Source organism: Gopherus flavomarginatus, chromosome 17 (genome assembly GCF_025201925.1).
Source record: "Gopherus flavomarginatus isolate rGopFla2 chromosome 17, rGopFla2.mat.asm, whole genome shotgun sequence".
Taxonomy (NCBI): Eukaryota; Metazoa; Chordata; order Testudines; family Testudinidae; genus Gopherus; species Gopherus flavomarginatus.
The window spans coordinates 25,000,128-25,013,344 of NC_066633.1; the positions used below are offsets into that span (position 1 = coordinate 25,000,128).

General features: G+C 45.4%; 1 protein-coding gene across 7 annotated transcripts in view; it reads right to left on the bottom strand.

Annotated features, from left to right (window-relative positions):
- The window catches only part of PNPLA7 (patatin like phospholipase domain containing 7), a 415,290-nt gene that overhangs the window by 99,314 nt on the left and 302,759 nt on the right, over positions 1 to 13,217 (bottom strand). For all 7 annotated transcript variants that reach the window (XM_050926463.1, XM_050926465.1, XM_050926462.1 and 4 more), the window contains one exon: positions 12,344 to 12,462. In XM_050926463.1, the coding sequence (XP_050782420.1) occupies positions 12,344 to 12,462 (119 nt within the window). The remainder of the gene's footprint in view (positions 1 to 12,343; positions 12,463 to 13,217) is intronic.

Genomic DNA, 13,217 nt, shown 5'->3' on the forward strand with positions numbered 1-13,217 from the left:
TTTCACCACTGAGGGCTGCTCTCCTTCTCCCCATACTGTGCTGCCCAGTGCAGCAGTCTGGGAGCTGACCTTGTCTGTGATGACCGAGGCAAAAAATGCATTGAGTACTTCAGCTTTTTCCACATCCTCTGTTACTAGGTTGCCTCTCCCATTCAGTAAGGGGCCCACGCTTTCCTTGATCATCTTCTTGTTGCTAACACATCTGAAGAAACCCTTCCTGTTACTCTTAACATCCTTTGCTAGCTGCAACTCCAAGTGTGATTTGGCCTTCCTGATTTCACTCCTGCATGCCTGAGCAATATTTTTATACTCTTCCCTGGTCATTTGTCCAATTTTCCACTTCTTGTAAGCTTCTTTTTTGTGTTTAAGATCAGCAAGGATTTCACAGTTAAGCCGAGCTGGTTGCCTGCCGTATTTACTATTCTTTCACAAACTCAGACTTTAAGGTCAGAAGGGACCATTATGATCATCTAGTCTGACCTCCTGCACAACGCAGGCCACAGAACCTCACCCACCCACTCCTATAACAAACCCTTAACCTATGGCTGAGTTACTGAAATCCTCAAATTGTGGTTTGAAGACCTCAAGCTGCAGAGAATCCTCCAACAAGTGATCCATGCCCCATGCTGCAGAGGAAGGCAAAAAACCTCGAGGGCCTCTGCCAATCTGCCCTGGAGGAAAATTCCTTCCCGACCCCAAATATGGCAATCAGTTAAACCCTGAGCATGTGGGCAGGACTCACCAGCCAGCATCCAAGAAGGAATTCTCTCTAGTAACTCAGATCCCACCCCATCTAATATCCCATCACAGAACACAGGGCATACTTACCTGCTAATAATCAAAGATCAGTTGCCAAATTAATTGCCAAAATTAGGCTATCCCGTCATACCATCCCCTCCATAAACTTATCAAGCTTAGTCTTAAAGCCAGATATGTCTTTTGCCCCCACTACTTCCCCTAGAAGGTTGTTCCAGAATTTCACTTCTCTAATGGTTAGAAAACTTCGTCTAATTTCAAGTCTAAACTTCCTAGTGTCCAGTTTATATCCATTTGTTCTTGTGTCCACATTGGTACTAAGCTTAAATAATTCCTCTCCCTCCCTAATATTTATCTCTCTGATATATTTATAAAGAGCAATCATATCCCCCCTCAACCTTCTTTTGGTTAGGCTAAACAAGCCAAGCTCTTTAAGTCTCCTTTCATAAGACAGGTTTTCCATTCCTTGGATCATTCCAGTAGCCCTTCTCTGTACCTGTTTCAGCTTGAATTCATCCTTCTTAAACATAGGAGACCAGAACTGCACACAGTATTCCAGATGAGGTCTCACCAGTGCCTTGTATTAACACCTCCTTATCTCTACTGGAAATACCTTGCCTGATGCATCCCAAGATTGTATTAGCTTTTTTAACAGCCGTATCACATTGGCGGCTCATAGTCATCCTGTGATCAACCAATACTCCAAGGTCTTTCTACTCTTCTGTTACTTCCAACTGATGTGTCCCCAATTTATAACTAAAATTCTTGTTATTAATCCCTAAATGCATGACCTTGCACTTTTCACTATTAAATGTCATCCTATTTCTATTACTCCAGTTTACAAGGTCATCCAGATCTTCCTGTATGATATCCCAGTCTTTCTCTGTGTTAGCAATACCTCCCAGCCTTGTGTCATCTGCAAACTTTATTAGCACATTCCCGCTTTTTGTGCCAAGGTCAGTAATAAAAAGGTTAAATAAGATTGGCCCCAAAACTGATCCCTGAGGAACTCCACTAGTAACCTCCTTCCAGCCTGACAGTTCACCTTTCAGTACAACCCGTTGCAGTCTCCCCTTTAACCAGTTCCTTATCCACCTTTCAATTTTCATATTGATCCCCATCTTTTCCCATTTAACTAATAATTCCCCATGTGGAACTGTGTCAAATGCCTTACTGAAATCGCGGTAAATTAGATCCACTGCATTTCCTTTGTCTAAAAAATCTGTTACCTTCTCAAAGAAGGAGATCAGGTTGGTTTGGCACGATCTATCTTTTGTAAAACCATGTTGTATTTTGTCCCAATTACCATTGATCTCAATGTCCGTAACTACTTTCTCCTTCAAAATTTTTTGAAGATCTTACATACTATAGATGTCAAACTAACAGGCCTATAGTTACTCGGATCACATTTTTCCCTTTCTTAAAAATAGGAACTGTGTTAGCAATTCTCCAGTTGTACGGTACAACCCCCGAGTTTACAGATTCATTAAAAATTCTTGCTAATGGGCTTGCAATTTCATGTGCCAGTTCCTTTAATATTCTTGGATGAAGATTATCTAGGCCCTCCGATTTCATCCCATTAAGCTGTTCGAGTTTGGCTTCTACCTTGGATGTGGTAATATCTACCTCCATAGCCTCATTCCCATTTGTCATCCTACCATTATCCCTAAGCTCCTCATTAAAGACTGAGGCAAAGTATTTGTTTAGATATTGGGCCATACCTAGATTATCCTTAACCTCCATTCCATCCTCAGTGTTTAGTGGTCTCACTTCTTCTTTCTTTGTTTTCTTCTTATTTATATGGCTATAGAACCTTTTACCATTGGGTTTAATACCCTTTGAAATTCCCTTTCCCTACATGGCTTTTGGCCTTTCTCACTTTATCCCCATGTGTTCTGACCTCAATAAAGTAGCTTTCCTTGCTAATCCCTCCCATCTTCCACTCCTTGTAGGCTTTCTGCTTTTTCTTAATCACCTCTCTAAGATGCTTGCTCATCCAGCTTGGTCTACAACTCCTGCCTATGATTTTTTTCCTCTTTCTTGGGATGCAGGCTTCTGATAGTTTCTGCAACTTTGACTTGAAGTAATTCCAGGCCTCCTCAATCTTTAGATCCACAAGTTCTTCAGTCCAATCCACTTCCTTAACTAATTTCCTTAATTCTTTAAAGTTACCCCTTTTAAAACCAAAAACCCTCGTCCGAGATCTATTTTTGTTTATCCTTCCATCTAGTTTGAACTGAATAAGCTCATGATCACTCGAACCAAGGTTGTCCCTTACAACCATTTCTTCTATGAGGTCCTCACTAGTCACCAAAACCAAATCTAAAATGGCATCCATTCTTCTTGGTTCTTCAACTACTTGGTGAAGAAATCCATCAGCTATCACATTCAGAAAAATCTGAGCCCTATTATTATTACTAGCACTTGTCCTCCAGTCTATACCTGGGAAGTTAAAGTCTCCCATGATCACACAATTTCCATTAGTGTTTACTTCATTAAAAACATTAAAGAGGTCTCTATCCATATCCAAATCGGATCCTGGAGGTCTATAGCATACCCCAAGTACTATCTCAGGGGAGGCTCTAGTAGCTTTCTTTCCCAGTGTGATTTTTGCCCAGACAGACTCTGTCTTTTCTATTCCATCACTTCTTATTTCTGTACAGTTAACCTCATCATTGGTATACAATGCTACTCCACCACTTTTGCCTTTATTTCTGTCTTTCCTAAACAGCACATAGCCTTCAATTCCTGTACTCCAGTCATGACTACTAATTTCCACCATGTTTCTGTTATCCCTATAATATCCGGTTTCACTTCCTGCACCAGTAGCTCTAGTTCCTCCATTTTGTTACCTAGTCTCCTCTTATCCTCATCAGGATCGTTTATTCCTGCAACCTCAATAAGGATTCTTTAAAACACAGCCAGCTCTCTTGGACTCCTTTCCCGCTCATGTTATTCCCTCAGGGAATCCTGCTCATCAGTTCCCTGAGGGAGTCAAAGTCTGCTTTTTGGAAGTCCAGGGTCCATATTCTGCTGCTCTCCTTTCTTCCTTGTCTCAGGATCCTGAACTCGACCATATCATGATCACTGCCTCCCAGGTTCCCATCCACTTTTGCTTCCCCTACTAACTTTTCACGGTTTGTGAGCAGCAGGTCAAGAAGAGCTCTGACCCTAGTTGGTTCCTCCAGCACTTGCATCAGGGAATTGTCCCCTACACTTTCCAAAAACTTCCCGGATTGTCTGTGCACTGCTGTATTGCTCTCCCAGCAGATATTGGGGTGATTGAAGTCCCGCATGAGAACCAGGGCCTGTGATCTAGTAACTTAAGTTAGGTGCCTGAAAAAAGCCTCGAGCACCTCATCCCCCTGGTCTGGTGGTCTGCAGCAGACTTCCACCACGACATCACCCTTGCTGCTCACACTTCTAAACTTAATCCAGAGACTTTCAGGTTTTTCTGCAGTTTCACACTGGAGCTCTGAGCAGTCATACTGCTCTCTTACATAAAATGCAACTCCCCCACCTTTTCTGCCAGTTTATATCCATCTATGACAGTACTCAGGTCATGTGAGTTATCTCACCAAGTCTCTGTTATTCCAATCACATCAAAATTCTTAGACTATTTCAGGACTTCAGTTCTCCCGGCTTATTCCCCAGGCTTCTTCCATTTGTGTATAGGCACTTAAGATAACTCACTGATCGTCCTGCTTTCTCACTATGAGGCAGGAGTCCTCTCCTCTTGCGCTCTCCTGCTCGTGCTTCCTCCTGGTATCCCACTTACCTCAGGGCTTTGGTCTCCTTCCCTTGGTGAACCTAGTTTAAAGCCCTCCTCAGAAAGAATATAGGCAATGGCTGCCTCTGAGAGTCATCAAAGCATGTAAGGCATGTGATATGTTCATGTGACCCTGGACTCCATCTTGGGCAAGTAATTTTCCATGCACCTGCGCTGTGGGGTTTGTTTGGGACAGTAAAATTCCAAGGAGTTTGCCTGGGAGTTCGTCTGGGGAGAGCCCATTGAGGCTTTCATCTCGTGGGCTTCTGCGTGTTGCTGCAACAGCAGAGGAAGCTCTTAGAAGGAAAATATTATGGAAGGTGAGTATTCAGCTGTTGTAACCTGCACAGGTTGTGCCATGTTGGTCTTTCTTCCACAGGACAGAAGCGACTTTGTCTGTACAAAGTGCAAGCTGGTCCCCATATTGGAAGAGAAAGTTTGAGGTCTGGAGAAACAAGTACTGACTCTGCATTGCATAAGAGAAAATGAAGATTTCCTGGACAGACGTCAGGATATGCTTCTACGGGCACAACATTCTGAAGAATAGGAGCAGGCTGTGCAGAGGGGAGAGAGGGACGGTGAAGAAATTTGTCAGCATGTGACCTCCAGAAGAAGAAAGAGGAGTGTCCATGTACCAGCAATGGTGATACAGGTGAGCAACCATTTTCATGTTCTCTCCACAGGTACTAACGTGGAGAATGGACTAGATGATACATCTGAGGGAATGGAGCAGAAGGAGACTCCACCGATTGGAAGGCATGAGATGCACTGTCCTAGGGATGGGGGTTCCACGACCACCGCTCCCAAGAGAAGGAGGAGGGTGGTGGCGGTTGAGGACTCCCTCCTAAGGGGGAATTAGTCATCTATCTGCCGCCCCGACCGAGAAAACCGAGAGGTCTGCTGCTTGCCAGGAGCTAGGATTCACGATGTGATGGAGAGACTGCCGAGACTCATCTAGCCCTCAGATCGCTACCCCTTCTTGCTTCTCCATGTGGGCACCAGTGATACTGCCAAGAATGACCTTGAGTGGATTACTTCAGACTATGTGGCTCTGGGAAGAAGGATAAAGGAGTTTGAGGCGCAAGTAGTATTATCGTTCATCCTCCCTGTGCAGGGAAAAGGCCTGGGTAGAGATCGTCGAATTATGGAAGTCAACGAATGGCTCTGCAGGTGGTGTTGGAGAAAAGGCTCTGGATTCTTCAACCATGGAATGGTGTTCCAAGAAGGAGGAGTGCTAGGCAGAGACAGGCTCCATCTAACGAAGGGAGGGAAGAGCACCTTCACAAGCAGGCTGGCTAACCTAGCGAGGAAGGCTGTAAACTAGGTTCATCGGGGGAAGGAAGAGGAGGATTCGGGGAACTACAGGCCAGTCAGCCTCACCTCAGTCCCTGGAAAAATCATGGAGCAGGTCCTCAAGGAATCCATTATGAAGCACATCCACTGCTTTCCCCTCATCCACAGAGCCAGTTATCTCCTCATAGAAGGCAATTAGGTTAGTCAGGCATGACTTGCCCTTCATGTATCCATGCTGACTGTTCCTGATCACGTTCCTCTCCTCCAAGCCAAGTGACTGCAGAGCCATTGGCCATTATCTTTGAAAACTCATAGTGAATGGAGGAGGTCCCAGATGACTGGAAAAAGGCTAATGTAGTGCTCATCTTTAAAAAAGGGAAGGAGGAGGATCTGGGGAACTACAGGTCAGTCAGCCTCACCTCACTCCCTGGAAAAATCATGGAGCAGGTCCTCAAGGAATCCATTATGAAGCACTTGGAGGAGAGGAACGTGATCAGGAACAATCAGCATGGATTCATGAAGGGCAAGTCATGCCTGACTAACCTAATTGCCTTCTATGAGGAGATAACTGGCTCTGTGGATGAGGGGAAAGCAGTGGATGTGTTATTCCTTGACTTTAGCAAAGCTTTTGATACGATCTCCCACAGTATTCTTGCCAGCAAGTTAAAGAAGTATGGGCTGGATGAATGGACTATAAGGTGGACAGAAAGCTGGCTAGATCATTGGGCTCAACAGGTAGTGATCAATGGCTCCATGTCTAGTTGGCAGCCGGTTTCAAGCGGAGTGCCCCATGGGTCGGTCCTGGGGCTGGTTTTGTTCAATATCTTCAATAATGACCTGGAGGATGGCGTGGACTGCACTCTCAGCAAGTTTGCAGATGACACTAAACTGTGAGGAGTGGCAGATACACTGGTGGGTAGGTAGATACGCTGGAGAGCAGGACGGAAGAATCCCATGCACTGTTACAGACTAGCGACCGAATGGCTAGGAAGCAGTTCTGCAGAAAAGGACCTAGGGGTTACAGTGGACGAGAACCTGGATATGAGTCAACAGTGTGCCCTTGTTGCCAAGAAAGCCAGCAGCATTTTGAGCTGTATAAGTAGGGGCATTGCCAGCAGATCGAGGGACGTGATCATTCCCTTCTATTCGATATTGATGAAGCCTCATCTGGAGTACTGTGTCCAGTTTTGGGCCTCCCACTACAAGAAGGATGTGGAAAAATTGGAAAGAGTCCAGCGGAGGGCAACAACAATGATTAGGGGGCTGGAGCACATGACTTATGAGGAGAGGCTGAGGGAACTGGGATTGTTTAGTCTGCAGAAAAGAAAAATGAGGGGGGATTTGATAGCTGCTTTCAACTACCTTAAAGGGGGTTCCAAAGACGATGGATCTAGACTGTTCTCAGTGGCAGCAGATGACGGAACAAGGAGTAATGGTCTCAAGTTGCAGTGGGGGAGGTTTAGGTTGGATATTAAGAAAAACTTTTTCACTAGGAGGGTGGTGAAGCACTGGAATGGGTTACCTAGGGATGTGGTGGAATCTCCTTCCTTAGAGGTTTTTAAGGTCAGGTTTCACAAAGCCCTGGCTGGGATGATTTAGTTGGGAACTGATCCTGCTTTGAGCAGGGGGTTAGACTAGATGACCTCCTGAGGTCCCTTCCAGTGATGATATTCTATGATTCTATGAAGAGGATCATGATATTCTGGAGTAGAGTATATAAGATTATAGAATATTCTGGAGTGACACAGGCCTTGTGGTGTACAAAAACATAAAATATCACGTAACAAAATGAGTGCTCTTCACTATACAGCAATAAATCCTCAGATCTAAAATATCTGGTAGAATAAAATCCCTCCTTGGCTCCCCAGGCATAGCCAATGTTCTCCTCTTTCTCACCTCTCAGTGTTTCAATAGTATTCCAAGACCTCAGAAGGATGGTAGTTAACATGTTAATAAATATGAGGAAATGAACCACTTCCGGTCAGAAAACTGTGTGGGTGAACAAGATAATGATTTTTAACTGACACCAAGAATAAAGCTTTAGGGGCTGGCAGCTAGAACATTAGATGACTAAACTCTAACCTTCATTATGTTGAATACTCCCTCCGTGAATACACTGGCCTACGGACAAAAGTATGACATTTTGAGGTTTTTAAATAGACCACACCATGCTTTATGATTCTGATTGTCAATAATTTCCTATGAGTCATGATAGCAGAAATGTCCAAGTTACTATTTGTAAAAGGGGTGTGAGTGCATAGATGCGGGGCAAGTAGGAATAAAGTGCGACAAAGAGTCCTGTGGCACCTTATAGACTAACAGACGTATTGGAGCATAAGCTTTCTTGGGTGAATACCCACTTCGTCAGATGCATGTAGTGGAAATTTCCAGACGCAGGTATAAATATGCAGGTAAGAATCAGTCTAGAGATAACGAGGTTAGTTCAATCAGGGAAGATGAGGCCCTCTTCTAGCAGTTGAGGTGTAAACACCAAGGGAGGAGAACTGCTTTTGTAGTTGGCTAGCCATTCACAGTCTTTGTTTAATCCTGAGCGGATGGTGTCAAATTTGCAAACGAACTGAATCTCAGCAGTTTCTGTTTTAAATCTGGTCCTGAAGTTTTTTTGCTGCAGGATGGCCACCTTTAAATAAAATGGAATAAAATGAATCTCAGCAGCGATGTTATGGTTTCTTATAGACCACCAGATCAGGAAGAGGAAGATGATGAGTCATTCTTCAAGTAGGAACAAGATTAGCTAACATACATGAGCTAGTAATAACGGGGGATTTTAACTTCCTAGATATCTGTTGGAAGACTACTGCAGCAAAACATAGTATGTTCTGCAAAATCTTTTAGCATGTGTAGGGGACAGCTTTCTGATTCAGAATGTTGAGGGAAACAATAAGGGAGGCATCCGTTTTGGATCTGGCTTTGACCAACAGGGATGAATTAGTTGCGAATGTGAAAGTGGTTGGGAACTTGGGAGGAAGTGATCATGATCATATAGAATTCAATATCCTATGAAAAGGAGGACATGACAACAGCAAAACAAGGACACTGGACTTCAGAAAGGTGGATTTCAACAGACTCGGAGAAATAGCAGGCAAGGTCCCATGGAAAGACCAATCAGGAAGAAAAGGAGCCAAACGGTTCCTAAAAGATGTAATACTAGAGGCTCAACATCAAGCTAGTCCCACACAGAGGAAAGATAAGAAGAGCCACAGGAGGCCAATGTGGCTGCACAAGGGACTTTTTAGCTATCTACAAACCAAAAGGGATCCATCCAGGAAATGGAAGGAGGGGCATGTCACCAAGGAAATATATAAGACAATAATATTTACAAACTCGTGGATGACAGGAGAGGCCCCAGACAACTGGAGAAGGGCTAATGTAGTGACCATCTTTAAAAAGGGGGGAAAGGAGGAGCCCGGGAACTATAGACCAGTCAACTGACTTTGATACCTGGGACACTACCAGGGCAATGTATAAAACATTCTATTTGCGAATTCCTGGAGAATGAAGGGCTGATTACTAACAGCCAGCATGGATTTACCAAGAACAAATCAAGCCAAACCAACTTGATTTCCTTCTTTGACAAGGTAACTGATTTGGTGGATAGGGGGAGTGCAGTAGACATAATAAACCTGGACTTCAGCAAGGTTTTTGACAAATCCCACATGGCATTCTGATAAGCAAGCTGGAGAAATGTGGGCTTAGCAGAGCTACCAGTAAGTGGATACATGATTGGTTAAACATCTACAAACAAAAAGTAACTATTGATGGAATGATGTCAGATTGGAGTGAGGTCTCCAGTGGGGTTCCACGGAGATCTGTGCTGGGTCCCATGTGATTTAACAGCTTTATTCATGATCTGGATGTAGGAATCATAAAAGATTAGAGTTGGAAGAGATCTCAGGAGGTATCTAGTCCAACCCCCCGCTCAAATCAGGACCAACACCAACTAAATCATCCCAGCTAGGGCTTTATCAAGCTGGGCCTTAAAAAACTCTAGGGATGGAGGGACAATGAAGAGAGAGCATATTGATCAAATCTGCAGATGACAAACGCTGGAGGGGAGGGGAGGGGGGTTGCCAATACCTTAGTAGAGGTAAAATTCAGTGGGTTTTTGACAAACTGGAGAATTTGGGCTATAGACAGCAAAATGAAATTCAGCAAAGCCAAATGTAAGGTGCTACACTTAGGTAAGAAAAAACCAAATACACAAATATAGAATAGGGGATAATGGCTTTGCAGCAGCACAGCTGAAAAGAATCTGGCAGCTGTGGTGGATCACACCTCAACATGTGTCAGCAATGTGATGCTATTGCAATAGCAGCAAATGCAATTTTAGATTGCTTTAACAGAGGCATAGACTGTAAGTCACGGGAGGTGATAGTACCGCTCTACTCAGCACTGGTTAGGCCTCAGCTGGAGGACTGTGTCCAGTTTTGGTCACCAATGGATAGAAAGGATGTGGAGAAACTGGAAAGGATCCAGAGGTGAGCAACAAAGATGATCAGAGGGATGGAATGTAAGCCATATGAGCAAAGGCTGAAGGAACTGGCAATGTTTAGTTTGGAAAAGAGGAGGTTGAGGAGGGACATGGTAGTGGTCTTCAAATACTTGAAAGGCTGCCATAAAAAGATGGAGAAATGTTGTTCTCTCTTGCCACAGAGGCAGGACAAGAGAGACTGGCTTCAAACTGCAGCATAGCAGATTTAAATTAAATCTCAGGAAAAACTTCCTACCTGTCAGAACAGTAGGACGATGGTATAGACTGCCTAGGGAGATTGTGGAAGCTCCTTCACTGGAGGTTTTCAAAAGGAGGCTGGAGAGCCATCTGCCTTGGATGGTTTAGATACAACAAATCCTGCATCTTGGCAGGGAGTTAGACTAGATGAGTTAGACTAGATGACTTTTTTTCTGGGGACCCAGTTGAAGAAAATTGTTGATGCCCATGACCCAACAGAGCTGGGGATGAGGGGTTTGGGGGGTTGGAGGGACTCAGGGCTGGGGAGAGGGTTGGGGTGGGGTGGGGGGGTGAGGGCTGAGGAGTGGGGCTGGGAATGAGGGGTTCAGGGTATGGGAGGGGGCTCTGGGCTGTGGCAGGGGATTGGGGTACAGGAGAGGCTCCGGGTTGAAGGGGGCTCAGGGATGGGGTAGAGAGTTGGGGTGGGGTCAGGGCTCTGGGTGCAGGTTAAGGGATGGGGCCGGGGATGAGGGGTTTGGGGTGCAAGAAGGGGTTCCAGGTTTGGGGGGCTCCTGGCTGGGGCAGGGAATTGGGGTGCGGGGTTGGGGCACAGACTTCTTGAATGACAGGAACTTGCAACTCTCCTTTGCAGAATGTTTGCCTTAGGAGAAAGTTCTCAGAAAGAACAGAATTATTTTGGAAGAAACTGCAAAGAAAAGTGCACGGGGTGATCTATTTCTAAAAGCCCACTGGGACTCTGGCCAGAATTCTAAAGGGAAAACTCCAGGTGGGTCATTGAATGTCTGCACTGTTCTGCCCTTTCTGCTATAGGAAACCTCTCACACGCAAACATCAGGCAGAGGTTTTGAATACTGTAAACATCAACATAATTTCCCATTAGGGTACAAGCCATTTCTTGCTGCTAGAATTTTTAACTAATGGCTTTGGACAGTTTTGAAATGCTGTTTCCAAAAATAAAGATCCATGCAGGGATTAACATGTCTGCAGAAGAGAAGAATGAGGGGGGATTTGATAGCTGCTTTCAACTACTTGAAAGGGGGTTCCAAAGAGGATGGATCTTGACTGTTCTCAGTGGTAGCAGATGACAGAACAAGGAGTAATGGTCTCAGGTTGCAGTGGGGCAGGTTTCAGCTGGATATTAGGAAAAACTTTTTCACTAGGAGGGTGGCGAAGCACTGGAATGGGTTACCTAGGGAGGTGGTGGAATCTCCTTCCTTAGAGGTTTTTAAGATCAGGCTTGACAAAGCCCTGGCTGGGATGATTTAGTTGGGGACTGGTCCTGCTTTGAGCAGGAGGTTGGACTAGATGACCTTCCAAGGTCCCTTCCAACCCTGATATTCTATGATTCCATGTCACTGCAAGCCAAAAAAGGAGAGAAAGTCTCCGTGCTTCCCTCTGCCATATGTCAACAGTAAGCCCCAGGGAAGAGAGAATTCTCCCTTTGGAGCAAGCCAAAACATTTGTGGTTTCTGCTGCATAGATCCACACTTACAGCTGGTGATGACAGCATCTCCTCAGAGTCTCCCCTACATAGGTACTCACAAGAACATAAAAATGTCCATACTGGGACAGACTAAAGGTCCAGCTAGCTCTCTGTATCCTGTCTTCCAAGAGTGACCAGTGCCTGATACTTCATGCATATGTGCCAGAAGTGCATGAGTCACCACCTGCTCCAGGGTTCACAGGACAAGTGTGATTTTCCAGACTGTGTCTCATCCCATATGATCATTTCAGAATACAACCTGATGACAATGTTGCATCACATCTGGTAAGAGGCCTTATCAGAGTACACAGAACGACCTTATGGGACTTACCTGGCTCCACCACCTCCGAGCACTAGGGCCACAGCATTTCCAGTCAAAACACGGGCTAGTCGAGAGAAGTCAGAGTGACGGTCTGGTGGTTTCTGAAATGCTCGTTCATACATTTCTATCTGCAGAGCAGAGAAAGGGCAATTTAGAGCATGGTTTATCACACATGTGCAATGCACCATTAGGAAGCAGGTAGACACAGCTAGATTAAAGCTAGCACTGTAACAACAGCCAAACCTTCACTACCATTGTTACCTGTGCTAGCTAGATTCAAGTGAAGATATAACTGTAGCATGGGTAGGATCCTCATGCTGGTTTTAATCTAGCTACCACTAGATGCTCTCTTCATGGCAGTCCAGAACCACAAGCCACCGTGTTACCACTCTGGTCTTACCAAGCGTGAGCATGAACTTTGCCGGAGATTAGCATGTGTCAGTTCCTTGACACTCCAGTCTGTCTGCCTTGCCAGCCAACTCTTCAAGACTCTACCAGTCTAAACCCTGTCTTGCAGGCAGGGGCGGCTCTAGGGATTTTGCCGCTCCAAGCACGGCAGGCAGGCTGCCTCCAGTGGTTTGCCTGCGGGAGGTCCTCCGAAGCTGCAGGACCAGCAGACCCTCCGCAGGCAAGCTGCCCAAGGCAGCCTGCCAAAGGCAGCCTGCCTGCCGCCCTCATCGTGCCGGCAGAGCGCCCCCCGGGGTTTGCTGCCCCAAGCACATGCTTGGCGTGCTGGGGCCTGGAGCCGCCCCTGTTTGCAGGTAACAACCAGTGACTCCTCAATTCGTGAGTTCCCCAGACACATCTCCCTGGATCGTGCTGTCCCTCTCACCAGACACTCACAGAAGTTAAGTTCCCTATCTCCAAAGAGAGACAGCGCACA